Source organism: Dendrobates tinctorius, unplaced genomic scaffold (assembly GCF_039654945.1).
Source record: "Dendrobates tinctorius isolate UK_male_01 unplaced genomic scaffold, ASM3965494v1 ptg000107l, whole genome shotgun sequence".
Taxonomy (NCBI): domain Eukaryota; kingdom Metazoa; phylum Chordata; class Amphibia; order Anura; family Dendrobatidae; genus Dendrobates; species Dendrobates tinctorius.
The window spans coordinates 37,078,369-37,100,378 of record NW_027361775.1 but is presented as its reverse complement, the minus strand read 5'-3'; the positions used below and the strand labels follow the sequence as shown (position 1 = coordinate 37,100,378).

The 22,010-nt window shown below is 42.8% G+C and overlaps 1 protein-coding gene across 1 annotated transcript in view; it reads left to right on the top strand.

Annotated features, from left to right (window-relative positions):
• Nucleotides 1–22,010, top strand: part of LOC141100709 (uncharacterized) — a 424,196-nt gene that overhangs the window by 289,496 nt on the left and 112,690 nt on the right. Inside the window, exons 83-87 of the mRNA XM_073589356.1 lie at nt 3,625–3,744; nt 4,132–4,251; nt 4,493–4,612; nt 5,031–5,150; nt 6,851–6,970. Coding sequence (XP_073445457.1) covers nt 3,625–3,744; nt 4,132–4,251; nt 4,493–4,612; nt 5,031–5,150; nt 6,851–6,970 — 600 coding nt within the window. The remainder of the gene's footprint in view (nt 1–3,624; nt 3,745–4,131; nt 4,252–4,492; nt 4,613–5,030; nt 5,151–6,850; nt 6,971–22,010) is intronic.

Sequence of the window (22,010 nt, the reverse complement as noted above, 5' to 3'; positions counted from 1 at the left end):
AAAAAAATAGCCAAATAAATTAAAAAAAAAAAAAATTCCCCCACTAAATCCATTTTTTGGAAATAAAAAAAATAAAAAATAAAAGTACACATATTTGGTGTCGCCGCATCCGTAACGACCTGCCCTATAAAACTGTCCCATTAGTTAACCCCTTTAGTGAACCCCTTAAAAAATAAAAAACGAAGCAAAAAATAATGATTTATTATCATACCGCCAAACAAAAAGTGCAATAACGCGCGATCACAAAGACGCATATAAATATCCATGGTACCGCTGAAAACATCATCTTGTCCCGCAAAAAACGAGCTGCCATACAGCATCATCAGCGAAAAAATAAAAAAATTATAGCTCACAAAATAAAGCTATGCAAAAATAATTATTTTTTATATAAAATTGTTTTCATTGCATAAAACCGACAAAACATAAAAAAAGACCTAAATGAGGTATCGCTGTAACCGCACTGACCCGAAAAATAAAACCGCTTTGTCAGTTTTACTGCACGCGGAATGGTGTAAATGCACGCCCCCCCCAGAAAAGAAATTCATGAAACGCTGGTTTTTGTTCATTCTGCGTCCCAAAAATCGGAATAAAAAGCGATCAAAAAATGTCATGTGCCCGAAAATGGAACCAATAAAAACATCAACTTGTCCCGCAAAGATTAAGACCTCACATGACTCGGTGGGTCAAAATACGGAAAAATTATAGCTCTCAATATGTGGTGATGCAAAAACTATTTTTACAATAAAAAGCGTCTTTTAGCGTATGACAGCTGCCAAACATAAAAACCCGCCATAAATAGTAAATCAAACCCCCCGTTATCACCCCCTTAGTTAGGGAAAAAATAACAAAATTAAAAGAAAATGTATTTATTTCCATTTTCCCATTAGGGCTAGGGTTAGGGCTAGGGCTGAGATTAGGGTTAGGGGTGTGTTGGGGTTAGGGTTGGAGTTAGAATTGGGGGTTTCCACTGTTTGGGCACATCAAGTGCTCTCCAAATGCAACATGGCGTCTGATCTCAATTCCAGCCAATTCTGAGTTGAAAAAGTCAAATGGTGCTCCTTCCCTTCCAAGCTCTGCCATGCGCCCAAACAGTGTTTTACCCCCACATGTAGGGTATCAGCCTACTCAGGACAAATTGCAAAACAACTTTTGGGGTCCAATTTCTCCTGTTACCCTTAGGAAAATAAAAAAATTGGGGGCAAAAATATCATTTTTGTGGAAAAAAATGATTTTTTAATTTTCACGCCCGGGCGTTATAAACTTCTGTGAAGCACTTGGGGGTTCAAAGTGCTCACCACACATCTAGATAAGTTCCGTGGGGGGTCTAGTGTCCAAAATGGGGTCACTTGTGGGGAGTTTCAATAGTTTAGGTACATCAGGGGCTCTCCAAACGCACATGACACCCGCAGACCATTCCATCAAAGTCTGCATTCCAAAACGTCACTACTTCCCTTCCGAGCCCCGACGTGTGCCCATACAATAGTTTTCTCCCACATATGGGGTATCATTTTACTCAGGACAAATTGGACAACAACTTTTGGGGTCCAATTTCTCCTGTTACCCTTGGGAAAATAAAAAAATTGAGGACTAATTGATCATGTTTGTGGAAAAAATACAAATTTTTTATTTTCACCCCCGGGCGTTATAAACTTGTGTGAAGCCCTTGGGGATTCAAAGTTCTCACCACACATCTAGATAAGTTCCTTGGGGGGTCTAGTTTCCAAAATGGTGTCATTTGTGGGGGGTTTCCACTGTTTTGGTACATCAGGGGTTTTCCAATCGCGACATGGTGTCCGATCTCAATTCCAGCCAAAAACGTCAAATGGCGCTGCTTCCCTTCCGAGCTCTGCCATGCGCCCAAATAGTGGTTTACCCCCACATGTGGGGTATCAGCGTACTCAGGAAAAAATTGCACAATAACTTTTAGGGTCCTGTTACCCTTGGGAAAATAAAAATTGGGGGTGAAAAGATCATTTTTGTGGAAAAAATATGATTTTTTAATTGTACCGCTGTACGTTATAAACTTCTGTGAAGCCCATGTGGGCTCAAAGTTCTCACCACATATCTAGATAAGTTCCTTGGGGGGTCTAGTTTCCAAAATTGGGTCACTTGTGGGGGGTTTCCACTGTTTAGGTACATCATGGGCTCTCCAAACGTGAAATGGCGTCCGATCTGAATTCCAGCCAATTTTGCACTGAAAAAGTCAAACGGCGCTCCTTCCCTTCTGAGCTCTGCCATGCGCCGAAACAGTGGTTCCCCCCCCGTACTCAGGACAAATTGCGCAATAACTTTTGCAGTCCAATTTCTCCTGTTACCCTTGGTAAAATAAAAAAAATTGAACCTGAAGTATTTTTTTTGTGAAAATAAGTTAGATGTTCATTTTTTAAAAAATATTCTAAAAATTCCTGTGACGCACCTAAAGGGTTAATAAACTTCTTGAATGTGGTTTTGAGCACCTTAAGGGGTGCAGTTTTTAGAATGGTGTCACTTTTGGGTATTTTCTTTCATATAGACCCCTCAAAGTGGCTTCAAATGTGATGTGGTCCGTAAAAATAAACTGGTGTTCAAAAATGAGAAATCGCTGGTCAATTTTTAACCCTTATAACTTCCTAACAAAAAAAATTTTGGTTCCAAAATTGTGCTGATGTAAAGTAAACGTGGCAAATGTTACTTATCAAGTTTTTTGTGTGCCGTATCTCTGTGATTTAAGGGCATAAAAATTCAAAGTTGGAAAATTGCGAAATTTTCAAAATTTTCGCAAAATTTCTGCTTTTTTCACAAATAAACGCAAGTTATTTGAATGAAATTTTACAACTAACATGAAGTACAATATGTCACGAGAAAACAATATCAGAATCACCGGGATCCATAGAAGCGTTCCAGAGTTATGACCTCATAAAGGGACAGTGTTCAGAATTGTAAAAATTGGCCCGGTCATGAACGTGCAAACCACCCTTGGGGGTGAAGGGGTTAAACCACTTCATGACCAGCTGATTTTTTTTGTCTTTGTCTGGGCCATATATTTTAGCTTATGTATATATTAAAAAAATAGAATTTCTCTGGAATAAGACATTGGATTGCAGATATCCCGGTATCATTTTATTCAACTTTCTATGACCTACATGCATAGGTAGATGGCTTAGGAGGGTTGATCCTAGTATTTTTAGTTTGTTTCTTATTCTCTTTAGATAACTTGAACCTGCGATTACTTACAGTATTTATTTATTTATTCTTCATTCCCTGATATCGCTATTTAAATAGTTAAGCAGCGACTGAACAAATCTGCGGTCGGTGGCTGCTCGTAGATTGCAGATGGCGGCTGTGTGAGAGGCAGATGCTGACATCTTACCTTATGGGGCGAGCTGTACTCCACTCCATATATGCGCCCCCTGACTGTGACACCAGCTCTTCAGGGTGCTCGAAGGGGTTAACTGTATTTAAAGTATAGTCCATTACGCTGTTCAAGCCAACATAGATCAGTCCGAAAATGTATATTATGCTGATTATTGTCAATCTGTATAAAATAAAATATAAAGAATATTAAAAAAACCCTTCATTTTAAGTGAAGCAAATGTCATAATTTAATTGCTATATTTCATTCATTACATTATGTTCTCTTCATAGGTGATGGACATAATTGTGAGGCACTGACAGCGTGTGATGATGATAGTAATTGTTCTTCCAATGCAGCGTGTAGTAACAAAACAGGAAACCTCTTATGTACATGTAATGATGGATACGAAGGTAATCACTTATCACTGTAGACGTCTATATATACAGCCATTCACTGGACGCTGTCTAGAGTGGATAACTCTCCAATAACAATGGCTGGTGTCATAGCTACAGACAGATCTAATAATATCACACTTACCCATAGTCTGTATGTTAATGAAGCATGGGATTATCAGATACAGTGATTTCATCTGTAGTTTTTTCTTCCCAATGACTAATATAAGGTGACACTGATTTGTATTTGTGTATCGTTACATTAGTACAGACTGATAGACTTGGGCTGTAGTTTCTCTTGTAGAATTTAGTATCATCCATTGATGACCATATTGTAAGACATTTGTGGATAAGCTCTTAATCACAGACTTCAGTAATAAGTCATCATTTCTGTGTTGTGATCAGGCAATGGGTCGTATTGTGCTGATATTGATGAATGTGATGGAAAGCACAACTGTTCAGATGACGCCACCTGTACTAACACAGAGGGAAGTTATATCTGTACATGCAATGCTGGATACACAGGTAAGGACAATACAATATGGGAATGTAATGGAAGTGAATGGTTCATGTAATTTAAATTACACTAAATATATCACGATGTAGAAGTTGTAACTGGACGCTAAACACAGTAGAAGCCACTGAACATATAAGGTTAGCCGGAGAGTTACAATTTATTCTTCATCCATCAGGGTCTATGCATCATGTGAGGAAATGTTACATCTGTATGTTCTCAGATTACTGTGATCCATTTTATATTGACCAGGTGACGGGACCCACTGTGAGGATATTAATGAGTGTAACACCACCAGTATCTGCTCATCTAATGCCACCTGCAGTAACACAATAGGGAGTTACACCTGTACCTGTAAGGATGGATTCTCAGGTAAGCAAATGAGTTGATCTCATTGAATAATTCCTTTTCAATGAAAACAGCACGGCCATGTCATCAGTGAGCGCCGGCGGTAGCTTCTACTTTATTCTTCCTATAAGATGAAAACCTGACAGAATACTTGGAAAATGTTATTTTATGGCACCGTGTGTTGTCACATAAGTTCCTGTGTCTCACAAAAATGAAGCCCAGAGATAGAAAGGCGCTCTATAGAATCTAATTGTGAATCTTTTGGAGATTGTTTTTCACTTTAAAGTAAATGGATTCATCAAGGGGCATATATGTAACCAGTTGTTGGGAATAGCAGTAATCCCTAGACTCAGTGCCCAGCACAGAGCACTGTATCTGATAGACCCTATTAATACTCTCGCGTAATATCCTCATTTATCTATTAACCATTTTTATTATTTAGGAAATGGATCCCATTGTGCAGATATTAATGAATGTCAGGATGGAAATAACTGCTCACATAATGCCACCTGCACTAACACAATAGGGAGTTTCACCTGTACCTGTAATGAAGGATTCTCAGGTGAGTCCTGATTTGTCATTGATTCGTGTTTTTACCTTTCTCTTAATATTTTGAAAACTACATTTAGTGACGTAGCTCAATATAACGGGATCCTGATACGTCTGTCCCTAACTCTGTCCCTGTTACCCTAACCTCTGCCCTATAAAATAATAACCTTTATGTTCCTGCATTTAGAAGTATGACACTGATAGGCTTGTCATCGACTGTATATCCTTATCTCTCCCTTAAGCCAGTGTCACACTTGTATATAAATCGGGCAACTGCTATCTGATTTTTAATTGGATACAACTCACACCAATGTTATTATATGGGGTAATAACCACGACCGATATGTTTTTAACTGACAGAATCTGTCGGTATAAAAAATAATAACATTCTGCGATTTCACTCTGAAATCAGAAGACACCAATTGAAGTCTATGGTTGCGTGGAAAACACCTGACGGCACTCCGATAACATATGAGTGTAGTCCGATTTCTGCATACTCACACAATGGAAAAGATGGAGCAATTTTGATCTCCATCTCCTCATTTCAGTGTGCTATGATTCTCTCACCTGAGAGTTTTGGATCACACTATGTTGGCGCTCTGAAGAATCTCGGATGAGTGTTTAATCGGAGTATCATTAGCATAATTGATCTAATTCTCTTGGATGAGAAAATCTACGGTCGTGTGACCCCGGCCTAACACAAATGACCACTTTCTGTCACAATTCAAAATCTGGCACAACAAGACATAAACCAATCTATAAACTTAGGCAGTATTTTACACTAAGCAAAAATCTGAAGGATACACGGACCTGAAGTGCCAGAATTGGCGCATCGTAGATACGCCATTTCTGGGGGGTCTGCGGGCTGGTATTTGTAACCGGGGGGGCAATATCCATGGCTCCTTCCTAGGCTATGAATATTAGCCCGCAGCTGTCTGTGTAGCCTTTCTGGCTATAAAATATTGGGGGAACTCCACGTAATTTTTTTGGGGGGTCCCTCTATTTTAATAGCCAGTAAAGGCTATGCAGACAGCTGCAGACTGATATTCATAGCCTGGAAAGGGGCCATGGGTATTACCCCCTTCACAGACTGCAAATATTGGCCCCCGGCCGTCGGCTTTTTCACTTTGGTGCAGAAATATGCGCGGGAGCACACCCCATTTTTTTCCGTTTTTTTTTTATAAAGAATATTGTTCATTAATAAACATCAGCCTTACTATTATTTATCTATTTATTTATATCTATCCATAGATTTAGCAAAAGATAGATAAATCTATGGATATATCCATAAATATATATATGGATATATCTACCGATATATATATATATATATATATATAGCTATATCTATAGATATGCAGTATCTATGGATATATCTATGGATCCATATATCCATTTCCATATATCTGTGGATATATCTATGGTAGGTATAGTAACCTACTTATATCTGTGAACAATTATTTTGGAGGTGTGGCATTACCTTATTATTGGCCAGACTTGTGTACTTACCAGTTTTGGTTTTTAAATATTTTAATGTTGTTTTTTTGTTTGCATTGTTGGCTATATAATAAAAATAGAAATGTTACTTTTATTCTTGGTGATCCCGATTTTTTTCAGCATGTGTCTTTTCTTTTGTTTTTTTGTATCTGATAGAGCCTAGTACAACTCTCATGTAACATCCTCATTTATCTATTAACCATTTTTATTATTTAGGAGATGGATCCCTTTGTGCGGACATTAATGAATGTCAGGATGGAAATAACTGCTCACATAATGCCACCTGCACTAACACAATAGGGAGTTTCACCTGTACCTGTAATAAAGGATTCTCAGGTGAGTCCTGATTTGTCATTGATTCCTGTTTTTACCTTTCTTTTAAAATTTTCAAACTACATTTCGTGACGCAGCTCAATATAACGGGATCCTGATATAAAAGCATACAATGCTAGTGTAAACATGCAGGAATGCAGTAGCACAGAGAATGCAGACTCAGTACAGAAAATCAAGTTATGTGTTACCGTATTTTTCGGACTATAAGACACACTTTTACCCTCCAAAAATGTGGAGGAAAATGGGGATGCGTCTTATAGTCCGGATGTCCCTAATCTGGCTGTGCTAGGGAGGTGGGGGAGCCGCAGCGGCGGAGCAGCGGGTCACAGGAAGCAGGAGCCGGCCGCTTCAGCTAACTCCTGTGCCCGCTGCTAAAGAGAAATGAATAATGACTCTATTCCATGCCCAAGGGCGTGGAGGGCAATAAATATTTATTTCTCTTTAATAACAAGAACAGTGTTATCCTAAGCAGCAGGCTTATTGCAGCTGCCCGGCGTTTGAGTGTGCTGGCTACTTAAGACAATGAATATTCACTGCACTCCACTCCCATAGGTGTGGAATGCAATGAAGGGTGGAATGCAATGAATATTCCTTCCGTTTAGTAGCGGCACACGTGGAAGCCCGGCAGCTGCAGGAACCAGACGGCTGCAGCTGACCTGACACTGTGCTCACTAAAGAGTAATGAATACTCTCTGAGCTCCACGCACACAGTCCCTGCATGGAGAACAGTGAGTATTCTGGCAGCTATCCTCAGTGGTTTGAAAGCAGCGCATGACGTCATTGTCCTGCACTGCTTCAAGCATAAAGCAACGACTGGCACCGGGGCAGGACGCTGCGAGGGCGTGCAGGGAAGGCAAGAATGTTTTTTTCCGCTGCTGGGGGCCAATCATACCAGCAGGGGGAAGGGGGCCAATCACACCAGGATAAGGATGGGGCCATGCATACCAGGATAAGGATGGGGCCATGCATACCAGAATAAGGATGGGGCCATGCATACCAGGATGTGGATGGGGGCCATACATACCAGGATAAGGATGGGGCCAATCATACCAGGATAAGGATACTGCCATGCATACCTGAATGAGAATGGGGGTGGGGGCAAATCATACCAGGATAGGGATTGGGGCCATGAATACTAGGACGGAGATAGACGCCCTGCATACCAGTGTAAGGATGGAGCCATGCATACCAGGACAGAGATGGGGCCATGCATACCAGGACAGAGATTTGGGCCTTGTATACCAGGATAGAGATAATGGAGCCATGCATACAGAATGGGGGATATTAAGTATAGCATTGTCCACATTTTTTGCTTCTTTTTTTTATAATTTTCTCCTCTAAATCCTAGGTGTGACTTATGGTCTGGCACATCTTTTAGTCTGAAAAATATGGTAATTCTATACAAGTTTAGCAAAATAAGGTGCAGAATCAATAAGATGACAATTTGCAAATTGGTAGCAATGAGAAAAACAATACAACACTCTACTTGCTGTCTCACCTGACTTAGTGGCTACTGTCTGTCCCTAACTCTGTCCCTGTTACCCTAACCTCTGCCCTATAAAATAATAAACCCTTTGTTACTGCTTTTAGAAGTGCGACAGGAGCCACACTACACTCCTGTTGTAGGCCGCAATCCTTGCACTGTAAGGCTACTTTCACACATCAGTTTTTTGCCGTCAGGCAGGATCCGGCTTTTTTTAGAAAAAACTGATCCGGCATAAATTTTGGAGAACTGTAGAAACGGATCCGGTTTTTTGCTGGATCCGTCTCTGTTCCTGGCGGCTGGCCAATTGGATCTGAGCATGCGCAGACTTAAAAAAACCGGATCCGGTGGCTGGATCCGTCTTTTTCTGGATCCGGCGCATTCCGGGCGCCCATAGACTTTCATTGTAGCAAAAAGCTGGAAGCGCCGGATCCGGCGCTTCCGGCTTTTTCGCCGGAGACAAAAAACGTTACAGTAGCCGTTTTTTCCAGACGCCGGAATGAGACAAGTTGCCGGATCCGGCAAAAAACGGATGAAACGCAATGCCATCCGGCACGATCCAGGCGCTAATGCAAGTCAATGGGGAAAAACCGGATCCGGCATTGCATTTTGCCGGATCCGGTTTTCCAAAAAAAAGCCGGATCGCGCCTGAAGGCAAAAAACTGATGTGTGAAAGAGGCCTAAAGCAGACACTATCATGTCACAGACCTGTTCCCAGCTCATGTCTCTCTCTGCTCAATTTATTGAGATTCCATTCCATTAACCAGGCTTCAGGTAACACGACTGAGGTACAATCCATTTTACCAGGCCTCCACTCACACAACCGATATACTATTTCTTTAACCTTGCCTCCACTGAGACGACTTAAATGTCATCCCTTTAACCAGGCCTCTGCTAAAATGACTGGGATACCATCACTTTAACCAGGCCTCCATTCACACAACCAGGATACCCTCCCTTTAACAAGGCCTTTGCTCACACGTCTGAGATACTGCCCCTTTATCCAGGCAACCATGATTCTTTATTCTCTGATAAGGCTCTGCACCCCTCAGTCTTTCCACCTCCGTTGATGGTTATGCATTTCCTAACATGATTCTCCAGGGTTTGGCTGTAAGCTGGCACAGAACTTTCTTCCCAGGTGACTTAAGACAACTCCAGGTGGTGACTAAACTCCTTTTCTGGTCTCTGAGGCTTTTTGCATTTGCATCAGAGCAGATCACTTGTCCCTCTGTCCATCTGATTTCTGCCTTCCCCTGTCCGAACAGTCTTCCTACTTGCGGCTCCCATGTCAATTTTGGTTCCTTTGTCTATTGCCTCTGGTCACTGGATGGCAGCATCCGCTCACACAGGATTCTCAGCAGATTTCTGTTGCAGGAGTCATTTCCTTTCACAGTACTGAACACAGCCAGGATTTGCCTCTGATAGTGACATTTAAAGTGCAGTGAGGAGTGCATGTCATTTCATGCGCTAATCAGCCCATCTAAGACGTGATCGCGAGGTGCTGAAGAGTTTCTATATCAGCCAATGATTAATACCATGGCAAGCCATTGAAATCCAATGATTTGGGCTATTTATGGTAATATTGAAGTATTGTTGTGTATAGAATAAGTGTAAATACTTTTATACCTAAAAATGACATATGTATTCTAAGAGTGAGACCTTTCTTGGCTAGCCAGAAGACTTATGTTTCCAAGATTTCATGGCACAGAGGGTCTTTTTTCAGGCAGGTTTAGAAATATAGAATAAGAAAACAGATGATCGAAGGTTCAAGTCACCTAAGTGGAATAACAAATACAGTAAAAAAAGGAATATCTAAAAAAAAATAAAAGCAGAATTTGAATGACTCCTCTTTTTCTACAATACAGATACTAAATAAAAAGACACACATAACCGACATCTGTGTCTGTAAAAAACAATGCAATAAGAAGCGATTAATTTATCCTAGTGCAAAATATGATCAATTAGTATAAGCTCAGGTCAGAAAAAACAATTTGATATTATCGCAATCGTGTTAATGTGAAGAATCAACTATATAAATCCAAGACACAAAAAACTGTGTTGACATTTAATTTATTTAGTGCAATTTTCCAGCACTTGGAATATTTTCCTGTGTCCCAGTATATTATATAGTAACTAGATGTGTGCCCGATGCTATAGCATCGGGAGGACATTAACGTCACGATGGGGGCAGCTTTGTGGTGCTGGGGGTGGCGGGCCACCCACTACCATGCAGTCACAACCGGCAGGAAAGACGGTGTTTTGAGGCCTGTGCTGGAGATGGTGAGCGGCACCACCAGAGGGTGGCCGCACCCAATCTCCAGTACAGGCCTCAAGCCGCAGTCTTTCCTTCTGGCTGTCACTGCACGGATGTGGTTGGGCAGGCAGCGGCGGGATCCGGCCCGTGTAGTCAGGCGGTGGGTCCTGGTGGGGGTCCGGCGGCAGCATCCTTCTCATTACTCCCCCCTCATTACACCCTCTCGTTACACTCCTCTCACAGCCGGCAGGAAAGACGGTGTTTTGCGGCCTGTGCTGGAGATGGTGTGCGGCGCCACCAGAGGGTGGCTGCACCCAATCTCCAGCACAGACCTCAATCCGCAGTCTTTCCTGCCAGCTGTGACTGCACAAAGGTGGGTAGGCAGGCAGCAGTGGGATCCGGTGCATGCATTCAGGCGATGGGTCATGGCTGGGGTCCAGCGGCGGCTTCTCTCTCATTACTCCCCCCCTCATTACAACCTCTCATTACACCCCCTCATTACACCCTCTCATAATACCCCCTTAATTACACACCTCTTGTTATGCCCCCTCGTTACACCACTTTCACAGCCTCGTGATCGCAGCGGCGTCCTGGATCCGAGCGGCATCACATGGTTGTTCCAAAATAGCGGTCACCGTACTTCTGGTGCGGCGCGGTGGATTGTAGGATTCGGGGACATCCAAACAGAAGTGGATGACGGACAATTTAAGGCAATTATATATATATAGAAGTGGATGTTGTTTTTCAGAAGTATAATTCATTTTGCAAAATAAAACCCCCACAGGTTTATGTGGATGGAAAAATAAAAAAAAGTTATGGCTGTGTGAAGAAGTGGAGAAAAAAATTAAAAATACAAAAACAAATATCGTCTGCCAGGAGGGTTAAGCGTATATAGGTAACACATGACAGAAAGTAACATTAGATTAAAAACACATGAGACGTGCACAAAATTGAACAGGTCAGTAAGAAACTGTTCACACCACCCAAAGACTAAGACACAGAAAAAGCACACAGTATGACAAACGTGCATGAATACTCTGTTGTAAAATATATGTAACAGTAAGCAGCAAGGTGCTAGTAAAAGATGATAACAAACACAGGGTATTTAGTTGATATGTTTTTTGTGAAAAATGTATACTAAGTCACTCCACCATGTCACGGTAACCCTTCACGGAGCAGTCCTATCTAATGTATTTAAAATCTGATCATGTGAACAATACCTACATGAGCAGGGTTAAGAAAGGCGCTGCACGGTATGGGCATGCTAGGCAAAATGGTTTTTCAAGCATGTCCCACAAGAGAGGCGGGGGTCTCCCAAAGCTTGCATAAGCAAGAATTCAATGGATTAAAAACACATGAAACGTGCACAAAATTGAACAGGTCAGTAAGAAACTTCACACTACCCAAAGGCATGGTGGAGTGGCTTAGTATACATTTTTTGCAAAAAACGTATCAACAAAATACCCTGTGTTTGTTATCATCTTTTACTAGCACTTTGCTGCTTACTGTTATATATATTTTACAACAGAGTATTCATGCACGTTTGTCATACTGTGTGCTTTTTCTGTGTCTTAGTCTTTGGGTGGTGTGAACAGTTTCTTACTGACCTGTTCAATTTTGTGCTCGTCTCATGAGTTTTTAATCCATTTATTTCTTGCATATGCAAGCTTTGGGAGACCCCCGCCTCTCTCTTGTGGGACGTGCATAAAAAGCCATTTTGCCTAGCGTGCCCATACCGTGCAGCGCCTTTCTTAACCCTGCTCATGTAGGTATTGTTCACATGATCAGGTTTTAAATACATTAGATAGGACTGCTCTGTGAAGGGTTACTGTGATGTGGTGGAGTGGCTTAGTATCCATTTTTTGCAAAAAACATATCAACTAAATACCCTGTGTTTGTTATCTTTTACTAGCACTTTGCTGCTTACTGTTACATATATTTTACAACAGAGTATTCAGGCACGTTTGTCATACTGTCTGCTTTTTCTGTGTCAGAGAGAAAGAATAGTTTACAGGGAGCAGGCACAAGCAAGGTGAGGTCACAAGCATAGTGTCTGAGTCCGGAAAGAGAATCAAGTCAAGCAGGGTCAGGCACAGATCGCAGAGGGATCAATGTTCACAGGCAACAGCAAATGTATGATTGTCACTGGAGGGTGGAACTAGCATGCTTAAGTAGAAGCCTGATTAAGGAAAATGAACAAAGGTGATTGCAGCACAGACCCAGCACAGACTGACAGCCCTGATACATAGTAACAAAAATACATACAGAGTGGAAATCATGACCGTACCCCCTCTTGAAGGGGGGCCACCAGACCCCCAGGTTTCCCAGGAAACCTCTGATGAAAGGCCTGGACCAACCTATCAGCCCTTATAGAATGAGCTGGAACCCTGGATCGTTCCTGAGGTCCATACCCCTTCCAATGTACCAGGTATTAAAGGGAATTCCGGACCATACAGGAATCAATGACCCTTTGTACCTCATATTCCAAGCTTCCTTCAATAGAAAGCAGAGGAGGCGGGGGCGAAGGAGACAGAACAGGGGGAATAAATTCCTTCAACAGCAACTTGTGGAACACATTAGAAATACGGAAAGACCGAGGAAGCTTCTACTGCAAGGCAACTGGATTGATCACCTCTAGAATTTCATACGGACCAATGAATCTAGGACCCAACTTTAGCAAGGGTACCTTCAACTTAATATTCTTAGAGAACAGCCATACCTTATCTACCACTTTGAAGGCGACCCCTGACGAGCGCCTCCTATCGGCCTTCCGCTTCTGCCGATGCTGAGCCACCCCAATGTTCTTTTAAACCTTCCTCCAAACATCCCCCAGCTCTTGAATGGTGACATCCACCCCAGGACACCCAGAACTTATCCTTGAAAACTCACCAAAATTAGGATGAAACCAGTAATTACAGAAAAATGGCGATGTCCCAGTGTGCATTAACCCGACTGTTAAAGGCAAACTCAGCCAGCGGAAGAAATGATGAACAATTCTCCTGTTGATCGGTGACAAAACATCTTAAAATGTGCTCTAAAGACTGACTTGTCATCTCTGTCTGACCATTAGTCTCAGGATAGTAAGCAGAGGAAAAGGACAAATCCCTAGTTTTCTGCAGAAAGCCCTCAAAATTCTAGAGACGAATTGTACACCCCTATCAGATATAATATTTAGAGGAATCCCATCAGAGCCGGACTGGGACCAAAAAGCAGCCCTGGCACAAAAGAAATTCACCAGCCCACATACAATGAATGTCCTCACTGCACACACATTACATACTCACACACTACAGATACTGCACACACATTACACACTCACACACTACAGATACCGCACACACACTACATATACCGCACACACATTACACACACTACAGATACCGCACACACTACAGATACCGCACACACATTACACTCTCACACACACTACAGATACCGCACACACATTACACACACACACACACTACAAATACCGCACACACATTACAGACTCACACACTACAGATACCGCGCACACATTACACACATTAGATACAGCACACACATTACACACTCACGCACTACAGATACCGCACAAACATTACAGATACCGCACACACACTACAGATACCGCACACACATTACACACTCGCACACTACAGATATCGCACACACATTACACACACTACACCTACCACACACACACTACAGATACTGCACACACATTACACTCACACTACAGATACCGCACACACATTACACAGTCACACACTACAGATACCGCACACACATTTGATACCACACACACTACAGATACCACACACACATTACAGATACCACACACACATTACACACTCACACACTACAGATAACGTGCACACATTACACACTCACACACTACAGATACTGCATACACTACAGATACCGCGCACACATTACACACTCACACACTACAGATACTGCACACACTACAGATACCGCACACACATTACACACTCACACACTACAGATACTGCACACATTACACACTCACACACTACAGATATTGCACACACTACAGATACCGCACACACATTACACACTCACACGCTACAGATACCGTGCACACATTACACACTACAGATACTGCATACACTACAGATACCGCGCACACATTACACACTCACACACTACAGATACTGCACACACTACAGATACCGCACACACATTACACACACACACTACAGATACTGCACACATACTACAGATACCGTACACACATTACACACTCACACACTACAGATACTGCACACACACTACAGATACCGCACACATTACACACTCACACACTACAGATACCGCACAGACACTACAGATACCGCACACACATTACACACTCACACACTACAGATATCGCAAACACATTACACACACTACACCTACCGCACACACACTACAGATACTGCACACACATTACACTCACACTACAGATACCGCACACACATTACAGTCACACACTACAGATACCGCACACACATTAGATACCACACACTACAGATACCACACACACATTACAGATACCGCACACACATTACACACTCACACACTACAGATACCGTGCACACATTACACACTCACACACTACAGATACTGCATACACTACAGATACCGCGCACACATTACACACTCATACACTACAGATACTGCACTTACTACAGATACCACACACACATTACACACACACACTACAGATACTGCACACATACTACAGATATCGTACACACTCACACACTACAGTTACCGCACACACACTACAGATACCGCACACACATTACACACACACACACTACAGATACTGCACACACTACAGATACCGCACACACATTACACACTCACACACTACAGATACTGCACACACATTACACACTCACACACTACAGATACCATACACATTACACACTCACACACTACAGATACTGCACACACATTACACACTCACACACTACAGATACTGCACACATTACACACTCACACATTACAGATACTGCACACACTACAGATACCGCACACACATTACACACATACACTACACCTACCGCACACACACTACAGATACTGCACACATATTACACTCACACTACAGATACCGCACACACATTACAGTCACACACTACAGATACCGCACACACATTAGATACCACACACACTACAGATACCATACACACATTACACACTCACACACTACAGATACTGTGCACACATTACACACTCACACACTACAGACACTGCATACACTACAGATACCGCGCACACATTACACACTCACACACTACAGATACTGTACACACTACAGATACCGCACACACATTACACACACACACTACAGATACTGCACACACACTACAGATACCGTACACACCTTACACACTCACACACTACAGATACTGCACACACACTACAGATATCGCACACACATTACACACTCACACACTACATATACCGCACACACATTACACACTCACACACTACAGATACCGCACAGACACTACAGATACCGCACACACATTACACACTCACACACTACAGATATCGCACACACATTACACACACTACACCTACCGCACACACACTACAGATACTGCACACACATTACACTCACACTACAGTTACCGCACACACATTACACAGTCACACTCTACAGATACCGCACACACATTAGATACCACACACACTACAGATACCACACACACATTACAGATACCGCACACACATTACACACTCACACACTACAGATACCGTGCACACATTACACACTCACACACTACAGATACTGCATACACTACAGATACCGCGCACACATTACACACTCACACACTACAGATACTGCACACACTACAGATACCGCACACACAATACACACACACACTACAGATACTGCACACATACTACAGATACCGTACACACATTACACACTCACACACTACAGATACCACACACATTACACACTCACACACTACAGATACCGCACACACATTACACACTCACACACTACAGATACTGCACACACATTACACACACACTACAGATACTGCATACACTACAGATACCGCACACACATTACACACTCACACACTACAGATACTGCACACACATTACACACATACACTACACCTACCGCACACACACTACAGATACCGCACACACATTACACAGTCACACAGTACAGATACCGCACACACATTAGATACCACACACACTACAGATACCACACACATTACACACTCACACACTACAGATACCGCACACACATTACACACTCACACACTACAGATACCGTGCACACATTACACACTCACGCACTACAGACACTGCATACACTACAGATACCGCGCACACATTACACACTCACACACTACAGATACTGCACACACTACGGATACCGCACACACATTACACACACACACACTACAGATACTGCGCACACTGCAGATACTGCACACACATTACACACTCACACACTACAGATACTGCACACATACTACAGATACCGTACACACATTACACACACACACTACAGATACCGCACACACATTACATACACACACTACAGATACTGCACACACATTACACACACACTACAGATACTGCACACACATTACACACTCACACACTACAGATACCGCACACACATTACACACACACACTCCAGATACTGCACACACTACAGATATCGCACACACATTACACACTCACACACTACAGATACCGCACACACATTACACACTCACACACTACAGATATCGCACACACATTACACACTCACACACTACAGATACCGCACACACAGTACACACTCACACACTACAGATACTGCACACACATTACACACACACTCTACAGATACTGCATATACTACAGATACCGCACACACATTACACACTCACACACTACAGATACCACACACACATTACACACACACACTACACCTACCGCACACACACTACAGATACTGCACACACACTACAGATACCACACACACATTACACACTCACACACTACAGATACCGCACACACATTACACACACACACTACAGATACTGCACACACTACAGATACCGCACACACATTACACACTCACACACTACAGATACGTCACCCACATTACACACTCACACACTACAGATACCGCACACACATTACACGCTCACACACTACAGATACCGCACACACATTACACACTCACACACTACAGATACTGCACACACATTACACACTCACACACTACAGATACCACGCACACATTACACTCACACACTACAGATACTACAGATACCGCACACACATTACACACACACAAACTACACCTACCGCACACACACTACAGATACCGCACACACATTACACACTCACACACTACAGATACCGCACACACATTACACACTCACACACTACAGATACCGCACACATACTACAGATACCACACACACATTACACACTCACACACTACAGATACCGCACACACATTACACACACACACTACAGATACTGCACACACTACAGATACCGCACACACATTACACACTCACACACTACAGATACCGTGCACACATTACACACACACACTACAGATACTGCATACACTACAGATACCGCGCACACATTACACACTCACACACTACAGATACTGCACACACTACAGATACCGCACACACAATACACACACACACTACAGATACTGCACACATACTACAGATACCGTACACACATTACACTCACACACTACAGATACTGCACACACACTACAGATACCACACACATTACACACTCACACACTACAGATACCGCACACACATTACACACTCACACACTACAGATACTGCACACACATTACACACACACTACAGATACTGCATACACTACAGATACCGCACACACATTACACACTCACACACTACAGATACTGCACACACATTACACACATACACTACACCTACCGCACACACACTACAGATACTGCACACACATTACACAGTCACACAGTACAGATACCGCACACACATTAGATACCACACACACTACAGATACCGCACACACATTACACACTCACACACTACAGATACCGTGCACACATTACACACTCACGCACTACAGACACTGCATACACTACAGATACCGCGCACACATTACACACTCACACACTACAGATACTGCACACACTACTGATACCGCACACACATTACACACACACACACTACAGATACTGCGCACACTGCAGATACTGCACACACATTACACACACACACTACAGATACTGCACACATACTACAGATACCGTACACACATTACACACACACACTACAGATACCGCACACACATTACATACACACACTACAGATACTGCACACACATTACACACACACACTCCAGATACTGCACACACTACAGATATCGCACACACATTACACACTCACACACTACAGATACCGCACACACATTACACACTCACACACTACAGATACAGCACACACATTACACACTCACACACTACAGATATCGCACACACATTACACACTCACACACTACAGATACCGCACACACAGTACACACTCACACACTACAGATACTGCACACACATTACACACACACTCTACAGATACTGCATATACTACAGATACCGCACACACATTACACACTCACACACTACAGATACCACACACACATTACACACACACACTACACCTACCGCACACACACTACAGTTACTGCACACACATTACACTCACACTACAGATACCGCACACACATTACACAGTCACACACTACAGATACTGCACACATTAGATACCACACACACTACAGATACCACACACACATTACAGATACCGCACACACATTACACTCTCACACACTACAGATACTGCACACACACTACAGATACCGTACACACTTTACACACTCACACACTACAGATACTGCACACACACTACAGATACCACACACACATTACACACTCACACACTACAGATACCGCACACACATTACACACACACACTACAGATACTGCACACACTACAGATACCGCACACACATTACACACTCACACACTACAGATACGTCACCCACATTACACACTCACACACTACAGATACCGCACACACATTACACGCTCACACACTACAGATACCGCACACACATTACACACTCACACACTACAGATACTGCACACACATTACACACTCACACACTACAGATACTGCATACACTACAGATACCGCGCACACATTACACTCACACACTACAGATACTACAGATACCGCACACACATTACACACACACACACTACACCTACCGCACACACACTACAGATACCGCACACACATTACACACTCACACACTACAGATACCGAACACACATTACACACTCACACACTACAGATACCGCACACATACTACAGATACCACACACACATTACACACTCACACACTACAGATACCGCACACACATTACACACACACACTACAGATACTGCACACACTACAGATACCGCACACACATTACACACTCACACACTACAGATACTGCACCCACATTACACACTCACACACTACAGATACCGCACACACATTACACGCTCACACACTACAGATACCGCACACACATTACACGCTCACACACTACAGATACTGCACACACATTACACGCTCACACACTACAGATACTGCACACACATTACACACTCACACACTACAGATACTGCATACACTACAGATACCGCGCACACATTACACACACACTACAGATACTACAGATACCGCACACACATTACACACACACACACACTACACCTACCGCACACACACTACAGATACCGCACACACATTACACTCACACTACAGGTACCGCACACACATTACACAGTCACACACTACAGATACCGCACACACATTAGATACCACACACACTACAGATACCACACACACATTACAGATACCGTACACACATTACACACACACACACTACAGATACTGCACACACACTACAGATACCGCACACACACTACAGATACCGCACACACATTACACACTCACACACTACAGATACCGCACACACATTACACACACACACTACAGATACTGCACACACTACAGATACCGCACGCACATTACACACTCACAAACTACAGATACCGCACACACATTTCACACTCACACACTACAGATACCGCACACAGATTACACACACTACAGATACCGCACACACATTACACACTCACACACTACAGATACCGCACACACACTACAGATACCACACACATTACACACTCACACACTACAGATACCGCACACACATTACACACTCACACACTACAGATACTGCACACACATTACACACACACTACAGATACTGCATACACTACAGATACCGCACACACATTACACACTCACACACTACAGATACTGCACACACATTACACACATACACTACACCTACCGCACACACACTACAGATACTGCACACACATTAGATACCACACACTACAGATACAGCACACACATTACACACTCACACACTACAGATACCATGCACACATTACACACTCACGCACTACAGACACTGCATACACTACAGATACCGCGCACACATTACACACACACACTACAGATACTGCACACACTACGGATACCGCACACACATTACACACACACACACACTACAGATACTGCGCACACTGCAGATACTGCACACACATTACACACTCACACACTAGATACTGCACACATACTACAGATACCGTACACACATTACACACACACTACAGATACCGCACACACATTACATACACACACTACAGATACTGCACACACATTACACACACACTACAGATACTGCACACACATTACACACTCACACACTACAGATACCGCACACACATTACACACACACACTCCAGATACTGCACACACTACAGATATCGCACACACATTACACACTCACACACTACAGATACCGCACACACATTACACACTCACACACTACAGATACAGCACACACATTACACACTCACACACTACACACTCACACACTAGATACCGCACACACAGTACACACTCACACACTACAGATACTGCACACACATTACACACTCACACACTACAGATACCGCACACACATTACACACTCACACACTACAGATACCACACACACATTACACACACACACTACACCTACCGCACACACACTACAGATACTGCACACACATTACACACTCACACACTACAGATACAGCACACACATTACACACTCACACACTACAGATATCGCACACACATTACACACTCACACACTA